General features: G+C 63.5%; 2 protein-coding genes across 3 annotated transcripts; one reads left to right on the top strand and one right to left on the bottom strand.

Annotated features, from left to right (window-relative positions):
* Positions 1 to 99: 99 nt before the first annotated feature.
* On the bottom strand, positions 100 to 5433 carry TMEM198 (transmembrane protein 198). 2 transcript variants are annotated; one of them, XM_040604946.1, is made up of 5 exons: positions 5311 to 5433; positions 3091 to 3341; positions 2408 to 2983; positions 1964 to 2172; positions 100 to 1515 (listed from the first exon to the last, which is right to left on the bottom strand). In XM_040604946.1, exons 2-5 carry the CDS (start codon positions 3278 to 3280, stop codon positions 1369 to 1371), a joined length of 1122 nt encoding a protein of 373 aa, XP_040460880.1. In that variant the 5' UTR covers positions 3281 to 3341; positions 5311 to 5433; the 3' UTR covers positions 100 to 1368. The 2 variants fall into 2 exon arrangements, with proteins under 2 accessions (XP_040460880.1, XP_040460881.1); XM_040604947.1 differs by having other exon boundaries at positions 1982 to 2172; positions 5311 to 5431.
* A 2612-nt stretch (positions 5434 to 8045) lies between these two features.
* Positions 8046 to 13300, top strand: CHPF (chondroitin polymerizing factor). The gene is made up of 4 exons (XM_040604798.1): positions 8046 to 8428; positions 9590 to 10154; positions 10351 to 10533; positions 11036 to 13300. The coding sequence occupies exons 1-4, from the start codon at positions 8118 to 8120 to the stop codon at positions 12296 to 12298; spliced, it is 2322 nt and encodes a 773-aa protein (XP_040460732.1). The 5' UTR covers positions 8046 to 8117; the 3' UTR covers positions 12299 to 13300.
* The last annotated feature ends 3430 nt before the right edge of the window (positions 13301 to 16730 follow it).

Here is a 16730-nt window from a genome sequence, read left to right as displayed (position 1 = left end):
TGGCACCGCTCTGCATCACACCCAGCATCCCTGGGGAGCCTGGCCCTCAGCCCCCACCCTCACTCCCAGCACATCCCCCAGCCCCACACACCGGGCTCTGAAAGGCTCTTTACTGTGCGGCCATGGCCTCAGCAGCGTTTGGCACATTTACAAAAGAGACTGAAAAGGGGGACAGCAGCACGGCGCTGCAGGGACACGGGCGCCTGGCAGAAACATGCAGTTCCCGGGGCAGCGGGGCCGGTCAGGCTGGGCTGGGGGGCCCAAAACAGGGGGACACCCCAGTCCAGTCTCACACCATCCTGCCTGCCTGGCCATGGGGAAGTCCTGGCTCACTCCGTAATAAATTAATACAAATCACAGCAAGAGAAATATATACAAGGCAGTAGCCTCTGCCCACAGTGGTGCTTTGGGCAGGGGCTCCTGCCCTGCCCCTGTCGGAGGCTCGGCCTGACACCAGGGCCCCCCTCCCCCCAGCCACTATAAAATCCAGTCGCCAGCAAAACAGCGACGGCCTCTGACGCTGCAGGGGTCCCCGCATCCCTGAGGCAGCCCAGCCTCTGCCCAAAGGCTGGATCCAGTGTCCTGTCTCCCATCAAAACATTTTGGAGAGGGATGGGTGCAGTGCACCCCACCAGTGCAGCTCCTGCTGGACAGGCACCACTTGCCAGCATCACCTCAGGAACCACTTGGCCCTGGCAGCCCCTGCCCCAGGACCACCCCGGTCCAGCTCAGGAAAAGTGGGGAGAGGCAAGCCACTCTGGGAGGCAGGGAGGGTGGCTAGAGCAGGGGGACCTCCTGAGGAGGCAGGTTTTAGGAAGCGCTGCCTGGGAGCTGCTCCCAGGGCCAGGGTGGGACAGGGCACGCATGCTCAGGGAAGTCCCTGGGGAGGCAAGGGCTGTGGGACCTGCTCTTTGAGGAAGGGATGTGGGGCACAGGCACTTGGGGAGTCGCTGGGGGGTGTGATGGGGTGGGAACAGGCGCAGGGAGCTGCACTCAGGGAAGGGGGGCTCAAATATGGGGAGGGCAATGTTGGGATGCAGGATGAACATGCCCAGGCCGTAGGGAAGCTCAGCAGCAGGGGCTCAGGGACTCCCCGCCCCAGCAGAGCCACTCGCACCACACGTCCATGGGTACTGGTGTCCCCAGTCCTTGGGCTGAGTCCCTGCCGGAGGGCTCCCCCAGCACCTCCGGGCCCCGTGGACAGCCGGGGCTTGCCCAGCCAAGTCTCACATGTCCCCAGGAAGGGTGTCCATCTGCAGCCCCAAGTTGCACTTGGTCGTCCGGGGTCAAGGGCACAGCCCCACCTGTCCCAGGGGGTCTGTCAGAGCAGGCTGGGGTGCTGGTGTCGCTCGAGGTCACTGGGTTGGCTTATACCCTCACAGCGGGGCCAGAGCCCGTGGTGAGGGGCACGGTGGAGCTGCAGTCATAGTCCAGGTCCACCACGGCGTGGGAGCTGGCGATGAGGCTGTTCAGGGATGGCCCTGTTTGCCGCTCTCGAAAACTCTGGATGTAGCTCTGCTTGAGAGAGGGAAGACAGAAAGTGAGGGGGGCTCTGCTCCTGGCCCACTCCATCCCACTCCACCCTAAGCTCTGCAGCAGCCCACCAGAACCCTGTGCAATCCCACCCAGCCCAGCACTCAGGCCCTCTGGGGGCTGGCCACAGCAGGGTGCACAGCCCCATCCCTTCCTTGGGCACATGCTTTACACCTTGCCCACTGCCTGTTTCTACTGCAGCTGCAGCACTTTTGGGCACCAGTTTACATTTGCTCACAAAGGCTGAAGTGCTCCACAGTGGGCACGTGCCAGCTCAGCCCCTCCTGAGCTGCCTGGTCCCTGGGATACACCAGCCTCGTCCCTTGAGGAGCTTGGATGCCGGCTGGTGCCTGGGCACGTCTCCCTTCTCTGCACCCCAGTCCACCCATATGGAGAAGGAAGGCCTGCAGAGGCTGGGGGAGATCTCTACCCTGGGTGCAGGACTCACGGGGGAGAGCACGTCCCCATCGAAGCGTCGCACAGGGTTGGGCTTGCGGCGGTAGGCGGGCTCAGGTGGGTGGGCTTTGTGCTGGTGGGGCGGTGGGTGGTGGGGTCTGCGCTTCTTCTTCTTCTCCTTTCGGTCCTCCCGCTGCTTGATGCGCATCAGCTGCACACGACGCTGCTGCCGGCTGATGATCACTGTGGGGTAGAGGGGCCTGTGAGTGCCAGGAAGTGCACCCAGACCAGCTCGGCACCCAAACCAGACCCAGCTTTACACACCCAGGCCTCCCCTTGTATGCCGTGTGCCCATAGTGTCCCAAACCGCTTATCTGTGCATGCAAAGCAGCTGTTGGGAAACTCCACTCCAGCCCCCAGCCCCCTCAGCTCCTGCACTCACCCCGTGCCACGTCCACCTCCCCCAGCCCCCACATACCTTCTGTGTGGGAGTAGCCCTCGGCCGTGACCTTCCACTGCACCAGGACTCCCAGCGTGGTGAGGAGCGGCCAGACACCCAGGATGACCCAGCTGTACCAGCACACGGGGCGAGCAGGGGCCACCTTGATGCGCTCATAGATGTACTGCACCAGGAGGAAGAGCTCAATGAAGTAGTCAACAGTGACGGTCATGATGGCGCTGCCGAAGACAGCAGTGGAGAGGGTGGTGAAGAAGCGCTGCCACTGCAGGGTGAGGACGGCGAAGAGCATCCCCACGCCCAGGAGCAGCGCAATGGGGATCCACACTGTCGGTGGGTGGTAGAACTGCTCCATCACCACCAGCGTGGCCACTGCCAGCAGCAGCCCCAGGAGCAGCCCCACCATGAAGAGGCCAACACTGCGCACCAGCATGGTGACCAGCCCGCACAGGACACCGATGCCCAGCCCGATGCCCACTGAGGCCTCCACGCTCAGCTGTGTGTCCAGCACCCGCTCCTTGTAGCACAGCATGAAGATGATGATGGAGCCAAACATCAGCCCCGTCAGGAACATGACGGCCTTGAAGCAGCGGTAGCCTGTAGAGAGACCACCGCAGTCAGGGGTTTGATGGCCAGCACCCCTCCAGCTCCCCCCTGCCCTTCTCCCTGCTTGCCCCACCAGCCGTCAGGCTGGCCTGGCTCACCGAAGAAGCAGTAGATGATGCCAAAGAGGCAGCACATGGCACACACCACCGAGGGCACCACCTGGTAGCGACGCTCGATTTCCTGCTGGCAGCTGTGCCCCCACTCCTGGCCTGGCTCATGCGGCAGCAGCTTGAACCGCAGCGTCTGCACAGTTGCAGTCATGGCTCTGGGGACTCCCGGGAGAGGCATCAAAATCTCCGCTCCTGCCCCATGGCTCGCCGGCAAAACTGCACCCTGGAACCCGCCACAGCTGGGGAGACAGAGAGAAGGGGGATGGATGCACCACTGGCACACACCTGATGGCGATGCCCACCACTCGGCACCCAGCCACCAGAAAACCCACTCTGGCTCCTCGCTTCCTGCGTGGGAAGGAAGGGAATGGGGGAACAGCTTCATCTGTGGGGGCACAGCCCGTCACCCAATGGGTGGCTGCAGGGACACACTGTCCCCAGAGAACCCGCCTGCACCCCTGGGGAGCTTCACTGCCAGGACGCAGCACATTATAATTTGTCTGTGGCTTCAATTTCCTGCCCCTGGCTCTCCGGCACCCTTTCCCTGCTCAATTAAAGGGAGACTTCCACTACCTGGTATTTTCTGTCTGTGAAGTAATTATGCTCGGTAATTAAGTCACCCCTCAGTCTTCTATTTTTATAGGCTAAACAGATTGAGCTCTTAAGCTTGTACTCCAAGGCATTTTCTCCAATCCTCTAATCATATTTCTGGCTATTTTTCATCCTCACTCCAGCTCCTAGTGTCCTTGTAAAAACAAAGTGGGCCTCCACGTCGGATCCAGCCCTCCCACGCCGACCCATGGGGCTGGAGGGGGACTGGCCCCAGCTGGTGCTGCCCCTCAGCCAAGGGCTCACCCGCAATGCCACGGGTGTGCTGGGATACCAAGTTGGCAGTCGCCAGACCCCCTGCAGTGCCGACTCAGACGGAGGGGTCATAATCCCCTGCAAAGACTGATCCAGCTCCACTTTAAACCTAATTACAGCCGCCGTCTGCCTGCTCCCACCTGGAGCCAGTTCCAGCATCCCTTTGCTCCCTTGGTCCCTTTCCAGGCTCAGTTGGTTTAGGACTAGTTTATTGTCACCGGTCGTCCCTGGGCCAGTGCCAGTCCTTCCAAGTGCCGCGTTAAAGCAGCCTGCTCAGGACTGCTCCCAGAAGCGGTGCCCCGGGAAGGTGCAGGCAAGAGGGCAGAGGCTGCAGACATGGCTCCCTATCGCCCGGCACCTCGGGGCTCCACCGGCGCCTCTTCCCTCGCCGCCGGCCTCCCTCCCTCCGGGGAGGGCAGCACCAGCCGGGGCAAATCCCCGCGGGGAGCCGAGCGCGGCGCCTAATCCCGGGGAAGCAGGCGGGCAGGGAGCGGGCAGCGAGCGCTGGGCCCCCGCGGGGGATGCCAAGCAGGATTGGACTTTAACCGCGGAGCCCGGCCGATGCCGTGCGGGGTGAAGCAGGGCTCCGCCGGCCGGCGCGCCGGGAGGGCGGGGACGGGGCAGGGCAGGGGGAGCGCAGCGAGGGGCCGCGCTCTGCCCCTCGGCCCGCGGCAGGCCGGTGCCGGGGCAGCGGAGCGAGGTTGCCCGGGAGAGCCGCTCCCCGGCGGGTCGCGGGCAGGCTGCGGGCAGCGTTGCAGGCAGCGTTGCAGGCAGCGCCCGGCGCCCATTGGCGCGGGCACTGTTGCTAGGGGAGCCCAGCGCCTGCTCATTGGCGCCGGGACTTGCCCACCTGCTGCCGCCCTCCCCGCAGCCCCGGGCTCCCCGCCGTCGCGGCCTGCCCCGGGTCCCCCGCGCTCCGCTCCTCGCCCCGCAGCCACGGCGCGGCGGGACCCGGGGGCAGCGCTCGGGGAGCGGCCCCCGCCACGGCGCTCCCCCCGCACCGCATCGCCCCCCGGCCGGCCCCGCTCGCCCCCCGGCGGGCTGCCGGGCCCCGGGCCGGCGGGGCGGGCGCGGCGTTGCTAAGCGACGGGCCGCAAAGGCCGCCGGGGCGCGGGGCCGCTCCGCCCCTCTCTTTGTTCGGGGCGGGGGGCCCGGGGGCGCTGTGCCGGGCCCTGCGCGCCCGGCCCGGGCCCCGCGCTCTTCTCCCCGGGCCCGGGGGATGGGGGGGGGGGCCGGGAGCTCGGTGCCCGACCCCTTCCCCGAGGGACCCGGTGAGCCCCGCGCCCGCCGGCCCGCCACGTGCCGCCCTCCCCCCCGCCTCGGGCACGCCCCGCCCGCTCCCACCTGCGTTCCCGGCCCCGCAGCGGCGGCGGCCCCGCGGCGCCCGGCGCTCCCGACCCCGGCCCCGGCCCCCGCGCATGCTGGCGGCGCGGCCCGCCGCGCGGTGCTGAGCGGACAGCTCCGCCTGACGTCACCGCGCCGCGTCACCGCGCCGGCCGGGGGGGCGGGGCCTCGGCGGGGAGAGGGGCGGGGCTGGGGGGGAGCGGGCGTGTGGCGGGGGTGCCGGGCTGCGCGGCGGCACGTGCGCTGTGGCGCGCCCCGGACCCGGGCCGTGCGCGGGCTCGTGTGGTGGGGCGCGCGCAGCGGAGCGGGAACAGGGCCGCGTGCGAGGCGCGGGGGTGGCGGGGCCCGGAGTGCGGGGGCGCGGGCGTGACCGCCGCGGGGAGTCTCGTGCCAGGGGCGTGCAGCGCCGTGCACGGCGGGGCCGCTGCCAGCGCCGGGGGCGGCGGGCACAGGGCTGTGTGCAGTGAGCAAGGGGCCTTTGCCGGTGCCGCAGCTGCGGCACCGGAGTTCGGAGGGGGCAAAGGTGCACACGGGGCACCTGTAGAGGCTGCCCACCCGTCCCCCTGCGAGCGACCAGGAGGTGCAAGAGGGGCAGGCAGACGGAAGGACGCGGAGCTCTGTGGAGGCAGAGCTCCCCGGAGCTGGCACCTCCCGGCTGCGACGCTCAAAGACCCCCCGGGAAATCCTGGCAGGGATAAGTCTCTTGGCAGCAGCAGCCGTTCCCCTGGCAGCCCCTTCCCAGCCTCACGCCAGCACCAGGGAGACAAAGGCAGGAGCTGCAGCTGGTGGGGGGCTGCGAAGGGGCTGCCGGAGGAACGGCACTGCTGACCACCAGCCACCTCCCCCGCGCGGTCCCCTGGGGCCATGCAGGGGGGCCTGGACGTAGCCTCTGCCCAGGCTGACCCTACAGAGGTGGTCGCTCTGCCCCCAACAGCTTTGTCTCCGTGTGGTTTTCCTGAGCTCAGAGATTTACTTCTGAAAACTTCAGGACTTTGTCCAACCTGCACCTCTACCTAAATGCAAGTTGAGATCAGCAGGGTCGTTTCAGAATGAAACCTCTCATCACTCATGCAAAATCATTCGGGTTTGTATAAGGTGACCAGTGTTAAATATTCCAACCTGTAAAGGAAATCAAACACATCTATTACCTAACACGTTTCTCTGTGTACAGAAAACAGGCGACTCCGGTTGTTTATGATCGTGCCTGCTTTTTGGCCTTTGTCCATGGAAAATCTGTGCTCATTCTTACTTCTGCATCTTTCTCCCTTCTGGCATCTTCTCGTCCCATTGCATTCCCTCCGCTTCTAGTTTTTATATGTTCTTCATTAAACTGCTTTCCACGTGACTGCCTTTGCCTGTTGCTTTTCTTGGCCTATTCAGGAGAAAAAGGCCTATGAAAATGAGCTGGGCTTGGATGATGGTCCCGTATCTCTGGGGGGTGGGATGCTGCCAACCACTTCCTGGTGAAAACAGGCTGCTTTGTTCCAGAATATGAAAGAGACCCTGGAGCCAAGCAGGCTCCTGCCCGCCCTCAGTGCCCTGCTGTGCTCTGTGGGCAGCCGGCAGCCCGGGGCAGGCAGGCTGTGTTTCATGGGGAGGGTGGGATGGGCTCCCCACCAGCCAGAGTAAACCCAGGGGCATCTGAGAGTCCTGACAGCTGTGGGACTGCTGGAAGCAGAGCCATAGGCTGGGAATGGGCAGAAAGGACGGGTCCTTGTTGTCCTTAATCAGTAGCGCCCGGCGCTGAGCAGCCACATAGGGCTGCCGGCCTTGCAGCTTCTGGGTTGGATCCATCCTGCACCGGAGGCTCCGTGTGTGCAGCAGGTTCTGCCCTGAGCCAGTTTTGCCAGCTCTGCCTGCCTGGGGGCTGTCTGCCAGTGGCCAGTGGGATGGTGGCTGGCACCACAGCTCATAGCGGGATGGTGACCTGGCCGCCAACTGGAAAGGCCCACCTCTTCGGTCCCATTTTGACTCCCAGGATGAGGGTCCCTGCTGCTGGGATCCCCTGCCACTCTGCCCACCCTCCTCCTGTACCGCACCGGTCTGCTGTTCTGCATCCAAAGGCTTTCCAGCCGCTGCTTGCCCTCCGGCACGCCCACTGCCCCGGCTCCCGAGGCGCCTTCGGCAGCCCATGGCCTGGCCTCCCAGGCTCCCAGCCGCAGCCCTGTGCCCCTTGCCTTGCCGCGGCCATCTCCCAGGGATGCGCAGGTAGGGCCCGGTGCCGCTGCCCACGCTTTTTGGAAGACCCCCGGGCAACCACGTGCTTCAAGACCCCCGGGAGTTCACCAGCGTGGCGGCTCGGGCTGTCCCGGGGGGTGGCAACGCAGTGGCTGCTCCCCGGCCTCGGGAGCGCAGAGCCGGCTCTGCCCCAGCCCCGCCGCACACGCCCGGGCAGCCCCGCCCTGTAGCCGGTTCAGGCGGCCCGGGCCAATGCGCTAGCCGGGCCGGGGGCAAAAGGCGGGGGGCTGACGCCGTGTGCCGCGGCCTGCCTCGCCGAGGCGACCCCGGGCCCCGGAGGGAAGCGGCGCGGGGGCCCCGCCCCTCAGGGCCGGGTCGGCGCGGGGGGGCGCCGGAGGCGGGGGCCGGCCGCGCGGTCTCCTAGCGACGGCGGCCCGCCCCCACGCCGCCCCGGCTCTGCTCGGCGGGGCCCGCCCCGCCCCGTGACGCGGCGGTGGGAGCGCGGCCCATTGGCCGGGGCGGGCCGCCCGCGGTGACGCGCAGCGGGGCGGGGCCAACGGGTGACACGTCGGACGGCGGCGCCGCCAGCGGGAGCGGCAGCCGGAGCCGCCCCCGGTCCCGTCCCGGCCATGCGGCTGTCGCTGGTGCTGTCGGTGCTGCGGCCCGCCGGGCCGGTGGCCATCGGCGTTTCGCTGGGCTTCACCCTCAGCCTGCTCAGCGTCACCTGGGTGGAGGAGCCCTGCGGGCCGCCGCCGCGCCCCGCTGCCCACCCGCGCCCCGACGGCGGCCCCGCGCCGCCTCCCGGCCCCGGCAACGCCAACGGCAACGCGGCGCGCAGGCCCAACGCCGTGCCCGCCGGGCTGGGCGCCGACAGCTGGGAGCCCCGCGTCGTACCCTACCGCCCGCCCAGCCCCGGCAGGGCCGCCAAGAAGGCCGTCAGGTGCGGGGGGCTGGGACGGGCCGGGCTGGGGGAGCTGAGCCCCGGTGTAGGAGCCGGGCTTCCGATGCGAGCGGCTACGGTGCCCGGGGTGCCCGGCTGCGGGCGGCCTGCCCGCTGGGCCGGCGCTGGACTGGTACTGGGGGGCTTTCCCGGTGACCCGGCGGTGTGCTGCCTCCGCCCTGCGGCCGCCCCGGGCTGCAGCCGGGTTTTTCTCGCTGCAAGCGCCTTTCCCCGCTGCTTCCCTTCCTCCCCGCCGCCTCCTCCCTCCCTCTACCGCTCCTTCCCGCCCGCCGTTTGTTTCGGGAGCGCTCGGAAGAGCCTCCCGCTCCTGCCCGCGGTGCCAGGGCTGCCTGCTGCGGCACGTGCTGCCGGGCCCCCAGCCCCGGCCCGGACCCTCCCGCGGCGGCACGTCCCCGCCCCGCGCCACCACCCCAGCCCGCTCCGGGGCCGGCTGCGGCCCGGCCCGGCGTCCCCGGGCTGGCAGGGAGCAGGCAGTGAAAGGGCCTCCTTGTCCCGGCCGGGCGGGCCGACGGAGGGGTCTGAATGGGGCCAGTGTGTGCCTGCCGGTGGGCGGCGGGGGGGGGTCGCTTCCTGCCGCCGCGCCGGGCTGCGGGAATTAAACTTGAAAGTCATTGTGAGTGGGGCAGCTGGGGAGGGGGACGCAGCTGGCCCCACGCTGGCTTCAGCCACTGCATCGGGGCCTGGCTTTCCCCGGGAGGGCAGCACGGCCCGTCTGCCTGCGCCAGGGCGCTGCACCGGGCAGGAAGGTGCTTCCCAGCTCGGCTGTCCCAGCCAGGGCTGGCAGCATGGCTGGGTGCCTGCTGGGCTGTGTCCCTGCTGAAGCTGGGGCGTGCAGCCCCGCTTCCCTCTCTTAGCCGTGCTCGGCCCCTTGCGAGCCTCTGGTTCGAGCCAGGCTGGCTGGCTCATGGGAAGGAAGGTTTCAGGCTGGCAGGGAGGACTTCAGCAGGGCGCTGTGCTGTGCCTCTGGTCCAAGCAAAGTGGCAGCCAGAGCCACTGGGGTGATGTCTCGCACATGTAGTTGAAGCCTGAGAGCAGTTCCTGCAGAGGAGCCAAGGTCTGTGCGGTTGTGGGGGGAGGGGGAGCATGGAGGTCGAAGTGGGGTGCAGTGCCCTGGAGCCAGACGTTCTCTCCCTCCTACAGGACCCGCTACATCAGCACAGAGCTGGGGATGCGGCAGCGGCTCTTCGTGGGTGTGCTGACCTCCAAGAGCACGCTGAACACCCTGGGGGTGGCTGTCAACCGCACGCTAGCCCACCACCTGGAGCGCCTGGTGTACTTCACAGGCACACGGGGCCGCAAGGTGCCCCATGGCATGACGGTGGTGACACATAGTGACGAGCGGCCCATCTGGAACATGTACCAAACCATCCGGTACCTCCTGGACCACTACGTGAATGACTTTGACTGGTTCTTCCTGGTGCAAGACGACACCTACACAGAGGCACACCGCATCAGCCGCCTGGTCGCCCACCTCAGCATCGACACCCACCTCTACCTGGGCCGTCCCGAGGAGTTCATCGGTGGGGACACAGAGGGACGGTACTGCTATGGGGGGTTCGGCTACCTGCTGTCCCGCAGCCTCCTCCTGCTCCTGCAGCAGCACCTGGAAAGCTGCCGCAATGACATCCTTAGTGCCCGGCCTGACGAGTGGCTGGGCCGCTGCATCATTGACTACACAGCCATCAACTGTGCCGAGGAGCATGAGGTAGGTCCTGCAGCAGAGATGGCCTCTGAGAGCCTGATCCTGGCCCAGTGTGTTTGCCCACCTTCCCGTGGACTCCCAGGTCCTGGGGGGACCAGCCCTCATACCTGGTTGTCCTTTGAGCTTGCTGTGCTGGCAGCCAGTGGGATGGGAGTGTGAGTCAGGGCTGGCTGTGACCTGTCTCTCCTGGCTGGCACAGGGCCTGCGTTACCACTATTTTGAGCTGGGGAAGAACATGGACCCCGAGCGGGAGACCGACCTCCGTTTCCAGAGCGCTTTCACTGTCCACCCTGTGCTGGATCCCCTCCAGATGTACCGGCTGCACAAGTATTTTGCACAGATGGAGCTTGAGAGGACGTACCAGGAGATCCAGCAGCTTCAGGTGAGACCTGGCTTGGTTGGGAGGGTCTAGGCTCCTTCTGTCATACCTGTGGCCTTTCTGATTGCTCTGTCGCCTCTCCCCTCTAACGTGAGGGTTTCTCACTTGAACTTGCTGTGGAATGGGGTCAGATGAGCCTGTGTGGCTGCAGGGGCAGCAGTGCTGGCTGGAGAACAGCTTTGGGCCTGGATGGGTCCTGGAGCTGTGGTGGTGGTTCAGGGTGATGGAGCCAGCAGGGCGCTAAGGTCTGTCAGCAGAGGCTGGGCAGGGTGGGAGAGGGTGTGGATCCTGCCAATGGAAGTGGTGTGCCATATTCAGGGTGCTCTTCAGAGCAGACCTGAGGTGCTGGACAGTAGTCTGGCTGAAGGCAGAGTTGTTCTGGAACTGCTCTTTGGGCTGGGAGTAGCTGATCCCTGAGCATCGGGTGTCAGCTTGCCGGCAGCCAGAGCTGGAAGACCTACTTGTGCCCACCTTGGTACTCACTCCTCCATCTCTTCCCTTGCAGTTGGAGATTCAGAATGCCAGCAGCCTGTCTGCTGATGGGGACCACGGTGCCACGTGGCCCATTGGCATCCCACCCCCCTTCCAGCCCAAAACCCGCTTTGAAGTGCTGCGCTGGGACTACTTCACGGAGGAGCAGGTCTACGCCTGCATGGATGGCTCCCCCAAGTGCGAGCTGCGTGGCGCGGATCTGGCGGACGTGGCTGATGTGGTAGCCACGGCCATGGAAGAACTGAACCGCAAGTACCAGCCGGTGCTCCATGTCCGCAAGCAGCAGTTGGTGAACGGGTACCGACGCTTCGACCCCACACGTGGTATGGAGTACACACTGGACCTCCAGGTGGAGGTGGTCACACAGAAGGGGCACAGCCGCTCTGTCACCAAGCGTGTGCACCTGGTGCGGCCCCTCAGTGAGGTGGAGATCATCCCCATGCCCTATGTGACAGAGGCCAGTCGCATCAATGTCATCCTGCCACTGACGGCCCATGACCGGGACCATGCTGCTCGCTTTTTGGAGACTTATGCAGCAGCTGCCTTTGAGAGCAGTGAGAACACGGTTCTCACCTTTCTCTTCATCTATGACCCCTTTGAGGCCCAGCAGGTCACCCAGAATGACATCTTTGCCCCCGTGAAGGCCCAGATCACAGAGTATGAGCGCAAGTATGCAGAGGTGAAGATCCCATGGATCAGTGTTAAGACAGATGCACCTTCCCAAATCAAGGTCATGGACATCATCTCCAAGAAGCATCCCGTGGACACACTTTTCTTTGTGGCCGGTGTGGGGACAGAGGTCACCATTGACTTCCTGAACCGCTGCCGGATGAACACCATCAACAACTGGCAGGTCTTCTTCCCCATCCACTTCCAGGGCTACAACCCTGCCATTGCTTACCACAACCAGGTGCCTCCCGCCACGCTGGACCTGCTGCGGGACGCAGGGCGCTTTGACCGCGACGTCTTCCACGAAGCCTGCTTCTACAATGCTGACTACATGGCAGCACGCACCCGCATGGCAGGTGATGTGCAGGAGAATGAGGACATCCTGGAGACCTTGGACATCTATGAAATGTTCATCAAGTACTCCAATCTCCATGTCTTCCGGGCTGTAGAGCCTGCCTTGCTGCAGCGCTACCGCAACCAGGCCTGCAACCCCCGGCTCAGCGAGGAGATCTACCACCGCTGTGTGCAGAGCAGCCTGGAGGGCGTAGGCTCTCGCTCCCAGCTGGCCATGGTGCTTTTTGAGCAGGAGCAGGGGAACAGCACCTGAACCCAGGGGCATGGAGGGGCTGGCCATGCCCTGCTGTGCCTGCCTGCCCACCCTGCCTCTTCTGCTGCCCAAATCTGTCTTCCTTCTCCCGGCAACTGCAGGGATTGCTGGTGCCCAAGCTTGTGACTTGTCCTGCTGGGGCTGTCTGGGCCGGGGTCTGCCAGCCCAGGGTGCCCAGGTCCTTCCAGAGCGGCCGTGGCTGTGCAGACCCCAGGGCGAGGTGGGGTTGGAGTCACTGAGCTGTGAGTTGGGATGCCCAGCTCCTCGCCCCAGAGCTGCTGGCACCATCCCTCTGTCCTGGCTCCGCTGCCCAGACGGGAAGTGATGGGTTGCCCTGTCCTTTGCTGTCCCCCCTTGACCGGGGGCATGCAGAGCCCAGGGCCCCCTTGCTGTGGGGCCATGACTGCCGTGGGGCTGGGGGTGATCCCTTGTGGTTCCCCCAGCGTGCTGGGGCAGGGCCGTGCCCCTCTTTCAGAACATCGGCCCAGTCGGAGCGGGGGGGGGGGCACGTCCCTGCACCTGCCACAGGATCGGACAGTGGGATGGGGCATGTCCCACCCCAAAAGAGCAATAAGGAGGTGGTTTTGGGGTTTTGCCACTTGGCAGTGAGCTGGAGCACTCCTGGCTGGTTGGAGGGGGGGAGGTACTTGGCCCCTAGGGCTGGTGGGCACAGGGGGTGATCCTGCTGTATTCATGTACTGTGAGCTGCTCCCCATGGGAACCATGACCCAGGCCGCTTTGGCCTTCGCAGTATTGATAGGACGTTGGAGGTCGCAGCCCTTGGACGAGAGCCTTCCGCCAGAGGTGGGAGCCCTCCCCACCATAGGGGCGCCCTCAGGGTCAGGGGACACAGTGCCCGGCCCTGGTGGGCACAGCAGAAGGTTTGGCTGCGCATCTCCTAAGGAGAAAGTGACTGAGGAGCCGCTCTCTGCTCCTGGTTTGTATTTAATAGGGGGGAGAGGAGGGAGGGGTGCATTTACACTAATAAAATGGAGAGATTAACTGGTGGGTCTGGCTGATTCTTCCCCAGGGCACCTCTGGGTGTCCCACTGGGCGTCTTGTGTGATGGCAGGTGCTGGCTGCTCGTATAAAATCTGGCTGCGGCTGGCTGGACAACTTCCTTGCAGAAATGCTGCTTTCCCCAAAACCACCTGCAGCATCTTCTACCTGAGCTGAAAGGTGACTGCATCTCCTTAGTGAGGTGAGGCGGAGCCCATCGACTTCAGGGATAGGCTGGCAGGTGATAGGCCAAACAGACACTTGGAAATGCCGGCTTGAGCCCCTCGGGGCTCACAGCAGGGGTCCTGTACCTCATCTGATGCCCAAGGTTCAGTTCCTGGGCTATCATTACCTGCTGCAAGTCACTGGTGGTGCAGCAGGGTGTTGAGCCCACAGGAGGCTGTGGTGCCTGTGTGCAGTGTGCTGAGCTCTGCATAATTCCCTCTTTCCTGGTGCTGTAAATTTGTGGTCCCACTGACCAGCCCTCCTCAGCCCCAGCTGTGGGTGGAAAAGGGGCTGGTACAGTTGCGTGTCCTCCCACACACGCTGTCTCCACAACAGCCTTTGTGGGTTGTATGTGAGTAACAGGGAACCCCTGGCCCATGTCAGAGCAGAGGCTGGATTCCCCAAGCGGGGTATGCTCTGCCCTCCAGCATCTGGGATCAGCGCTGAAGGGAACTCTTGGGCCAGAAACTGCATCTGAGCACTGTGGCAGATCGTTGGGGCCAGACCTGCCCTCTCTGCATTGCTTTGACCCTTTTTTGGGCTGTGTTGCATCTCAGGGCTTCTCAGCATCTTGTGGTTTCCACTTCTGTGTCGGGCAGAGCACCATGGTCCTGCCCCAGACTGTTTTACCACCTACAGCCCCTGTTGCCATAATGAGGAGCAGGAACTGTGTCCCTTGGCCGTACTGTCTGCTCCAGGCATAATTTTCATGGCTCCACCTGCTCTTCCCACCAGCCCTTTGGTCATCACATTTTACGTGCTCGTGAAACACACACATCAAAGAGACATCCTCAAGAAAATTAACTGAACTGTTAAGTTTTCAAAGCTGTTACTGCTCAGTGAAACTCATGGAAAGCCCCTGGGCTGTGGCATACCTTCCCCAAAGATACCTCATTCATATGTTCCTGCTCCAGTCTTCATATCCATGGTGTAGGAGTGTTTAAATATAATTTTATTATATTTCAGATGATAACCGTTAGCTTGCTCTAACTATTTCTATTTTTGATCTTCCCCGAGCACATCCTTAATTCCTTTTAAATGTGAATCTGGGACAGAGGGAGCGAAGCATATGCAGGTGCATTACAGATACATTTCTTGTCTGAAAAGCAGACCTATGAGTTGCATGTGATTAGGCATTAGAAGAGTATCCAAATGGTAATAAAGCTGGAATTGTCGTTTAATTGTCACAAGATGGTCTAGATAGAGTTGCTTTTGCATCCTCATTGCTGTTTGCCCAGACTGAGTTAGAGCTATTTGCATACTTAACGCTCCACACTATCAGCACCAGCGAAGCCCCCCCTGCTCCGACATACATACAAGCAAATGACAGTGCTCGTGGCACTCCCAGCAGTTATTGCTCTCTTTAAAAGGAGCTGGCAAGGTTTGAAGCCGCTGCGGTGTTTGCCAGGTTATTTGCAGTGTCAAAACATGCTGAAACCCTGGGGAAGGATGCGCAAGGTTTCGGGAAGGGGGTTGGTGATGGGAGCAGGTTGGCCTGCTTGGTCGGGGCCCCAAACAACCTTCCTGCGTCTGGGTGAAGTAAATGGGTTCACTGGGCAATGGCAGAGACCTGCAATGATGGGCACTTAGGCACAACTGTGCCCTGCTCCCCTCCTGCCCACACAGGGCTGGCAGGTGCAGGCAGGGCACTGGGCCAGGATGGTGGCGCTTGAAAGAGGCAGGGAGGAGCAGCCCTGGGTGCTGATGTGGGCGGCTGAGCAGACAGGGACTTTCTGCAGTTCCTGTTCAGGTTTGACTGGTGCATCCATACAACATGTGGATTTTTGCACAGGTGCAGTTGCAGAGACGGAGCACTGAAAGGGCTATTTTCCTAGCGGGGTAGGAGAAAACACGTGTCGGCTGCCCGTAGACTTCTGCTTCCCTAGAGAAAATTTTCTAAAAGCCTTAGTGGCTCACCACAGCCTTTGAGAAGAGCAATGCAAGTTCCTTTGGGGGTGAGGGGCTGGCTGGATGCACCGGGGCTGGGTGGGCGCCTGCCTCCCCTCTCCTTCCTGCACCACGGCAAGGAAAAAGACTTAAACTGGGGGGAAAGCCTGAGCTGCTGCTGTGCTGTTCTGCTCCCCCCCCCCCCTCCCCCTCAATTTTTTCCCCCATGCAGTCATGCAGGTGCGTCTCTGCAAATGTAGCAGTGAGCTTGCAAGCAGGGAAAGCAAGACCTGCTGCTCTAGCCCTGCTTGGGTCACTTCTGGCTGCGCTAAACCCTGCAGCAGAGTTACTGCAGCCTTGGCAATGTTAATCAGCTCAATAGCTGACCTTTGGGAGGACATAGGAAGCACAGCTGTGCCAGGAGAGGGCTGAAGGGCAACAAGAAGCTCAGTGCCCTTTTGTCCCTGTGCTTTCCTTGGGAAGGGGCCAGTGGTGCCTCACTGCCTGTCCCGCAGGAGCAGCTCCACCAGCTGCAGGGTGGGACCCAACCCCAGCAAACATTTCCTTCGGGCCACGAGTGAACATGGGCAAAGCTGCTCTGCTTGAGGAAGAGCAGGCAGGGAGATGCTGGGCTTTGTCTGGCCCAGTGCCCCATGTCACAGCCCAGCATGCTGCTGAGCTCCTTTGGAGGGTGCGAGGGGCTTTGCCAGGGGCTTTTCTGGCCAAGCTTGGGGAAATCAGAGCCTTTTGATGAAGAGGGAAACAGCCGGTAGCTGTAAGTGCAGGCAGGGCTGCTGCCAGTGTGTGCCTGCCCACAGGGGTTTCCCTGCATGGAGGCATCGGTGCGCCCAGCCATGCCCGGCGATGTCCCCTCTGGCGACACACAGCCTTGATGTGGGCAGAATGCAGACTCCAGGGCTGGGGGTAGAGGCAGGCAGCTCGGCTAGATTTTGATTTTAATTGCTTCCTTGGTTCTTCCAGCCTGCCTGCCCGCTGTCAGGGGCCAAGCGAGTGCTAGAAAGCGAGGGCTGTGTGTCCCCTGCCTGGCCCCACTGACAGGCCCCACCAGTCCATTTTCCCAGCAAAGGTTGGTCATGGGGAAACAGCCAGGAGCAAAGCAGTGAGCTTGGCATGCTCAGGTCATCAGGAGATGCTGAGGGTCTCTTCTTTCTGCAGGTGCTGCCTGTCACCACCAGCATCTCTGGGCAGAAGGTGCCTGGGGAGACGGTGACAGCAGCGAGGCCATGTATCCTGTTGCACTCCAGGGCTCACTTCCAGACTCCCTGCTCCCAAGCAAGGTGGTTTGTTTCCTTTGTAACAC

This window comes from Falco naumanni, chromosome 8 (genome assembly GCF_017639655.2).
Source record: "Falco naumanni isolate bFalNau1 chromosome 8, bFalNau1.pat, whole genome shotgun sequence".
NCBI classification, from domain to species: domain Eukaryota; kingdom Metazoa; phylum Chordata; class Aves; order Falconiformes; family Falconidae; genus Falco; species Falco naumanni.
Note: the sequence above shows the minus strand (reverse complement) of the source record. Positions and strands in the feature narration are given on the sequence as shown.

What these genes read in the sequence shown, in the direction of transcription:
- TMEM198 (XM_040604946.1), bottom strand. Translation starts at nt 3,280, where the DNA reads ATGCCTCTCCCGGGAGTCCCCAGAGCCATGACTGCAACTGTGCAGACG. An exon ending in GGGCTACTCCCACACAGAAG is followed by an intron (nt 2,173 to 2,407) that starts GTATGTGGGGGC and finishes TCTACCCCACAG; the next exon opens with TGATCATCAGCCGGCAGCAG. An exon ending in CCGTGAGTCCTGCACCCAGG is followed by an intron (nt 1,516 to 1,963) that starts GTAGAGATCTCC and finishes TCTCTCAAGCAG; the next exon opens with AGCTACATCCAGAGTTTTCG.
- CHPF (XM_040604798.1), top strand. Translation starts at nt 8,118, where the DNA reads ATGCGGCTGTCGCTGGTGCTGTCGGTGCTGCGGCCCGCCGGGCCGGTG. An exon ending in GCCGCCAAGAAGGCCGTCAG is followed by an intron (nt 8,429 to 9,589) that starts GTGCGGGGGGCT and finishes TCCCTCCTACAG; the next exon opens with GACCCGCTACATCAGCACAG. An exon ending in AGGAGATCCAGCAGCTTCAG is followed by an intron (nt 10,534 to 11,035) that starts GTGAGACCTGGC and finishes CTTCCCTTGCAG; the next exon opens with TTGGAGATTCAGAATGCCAG.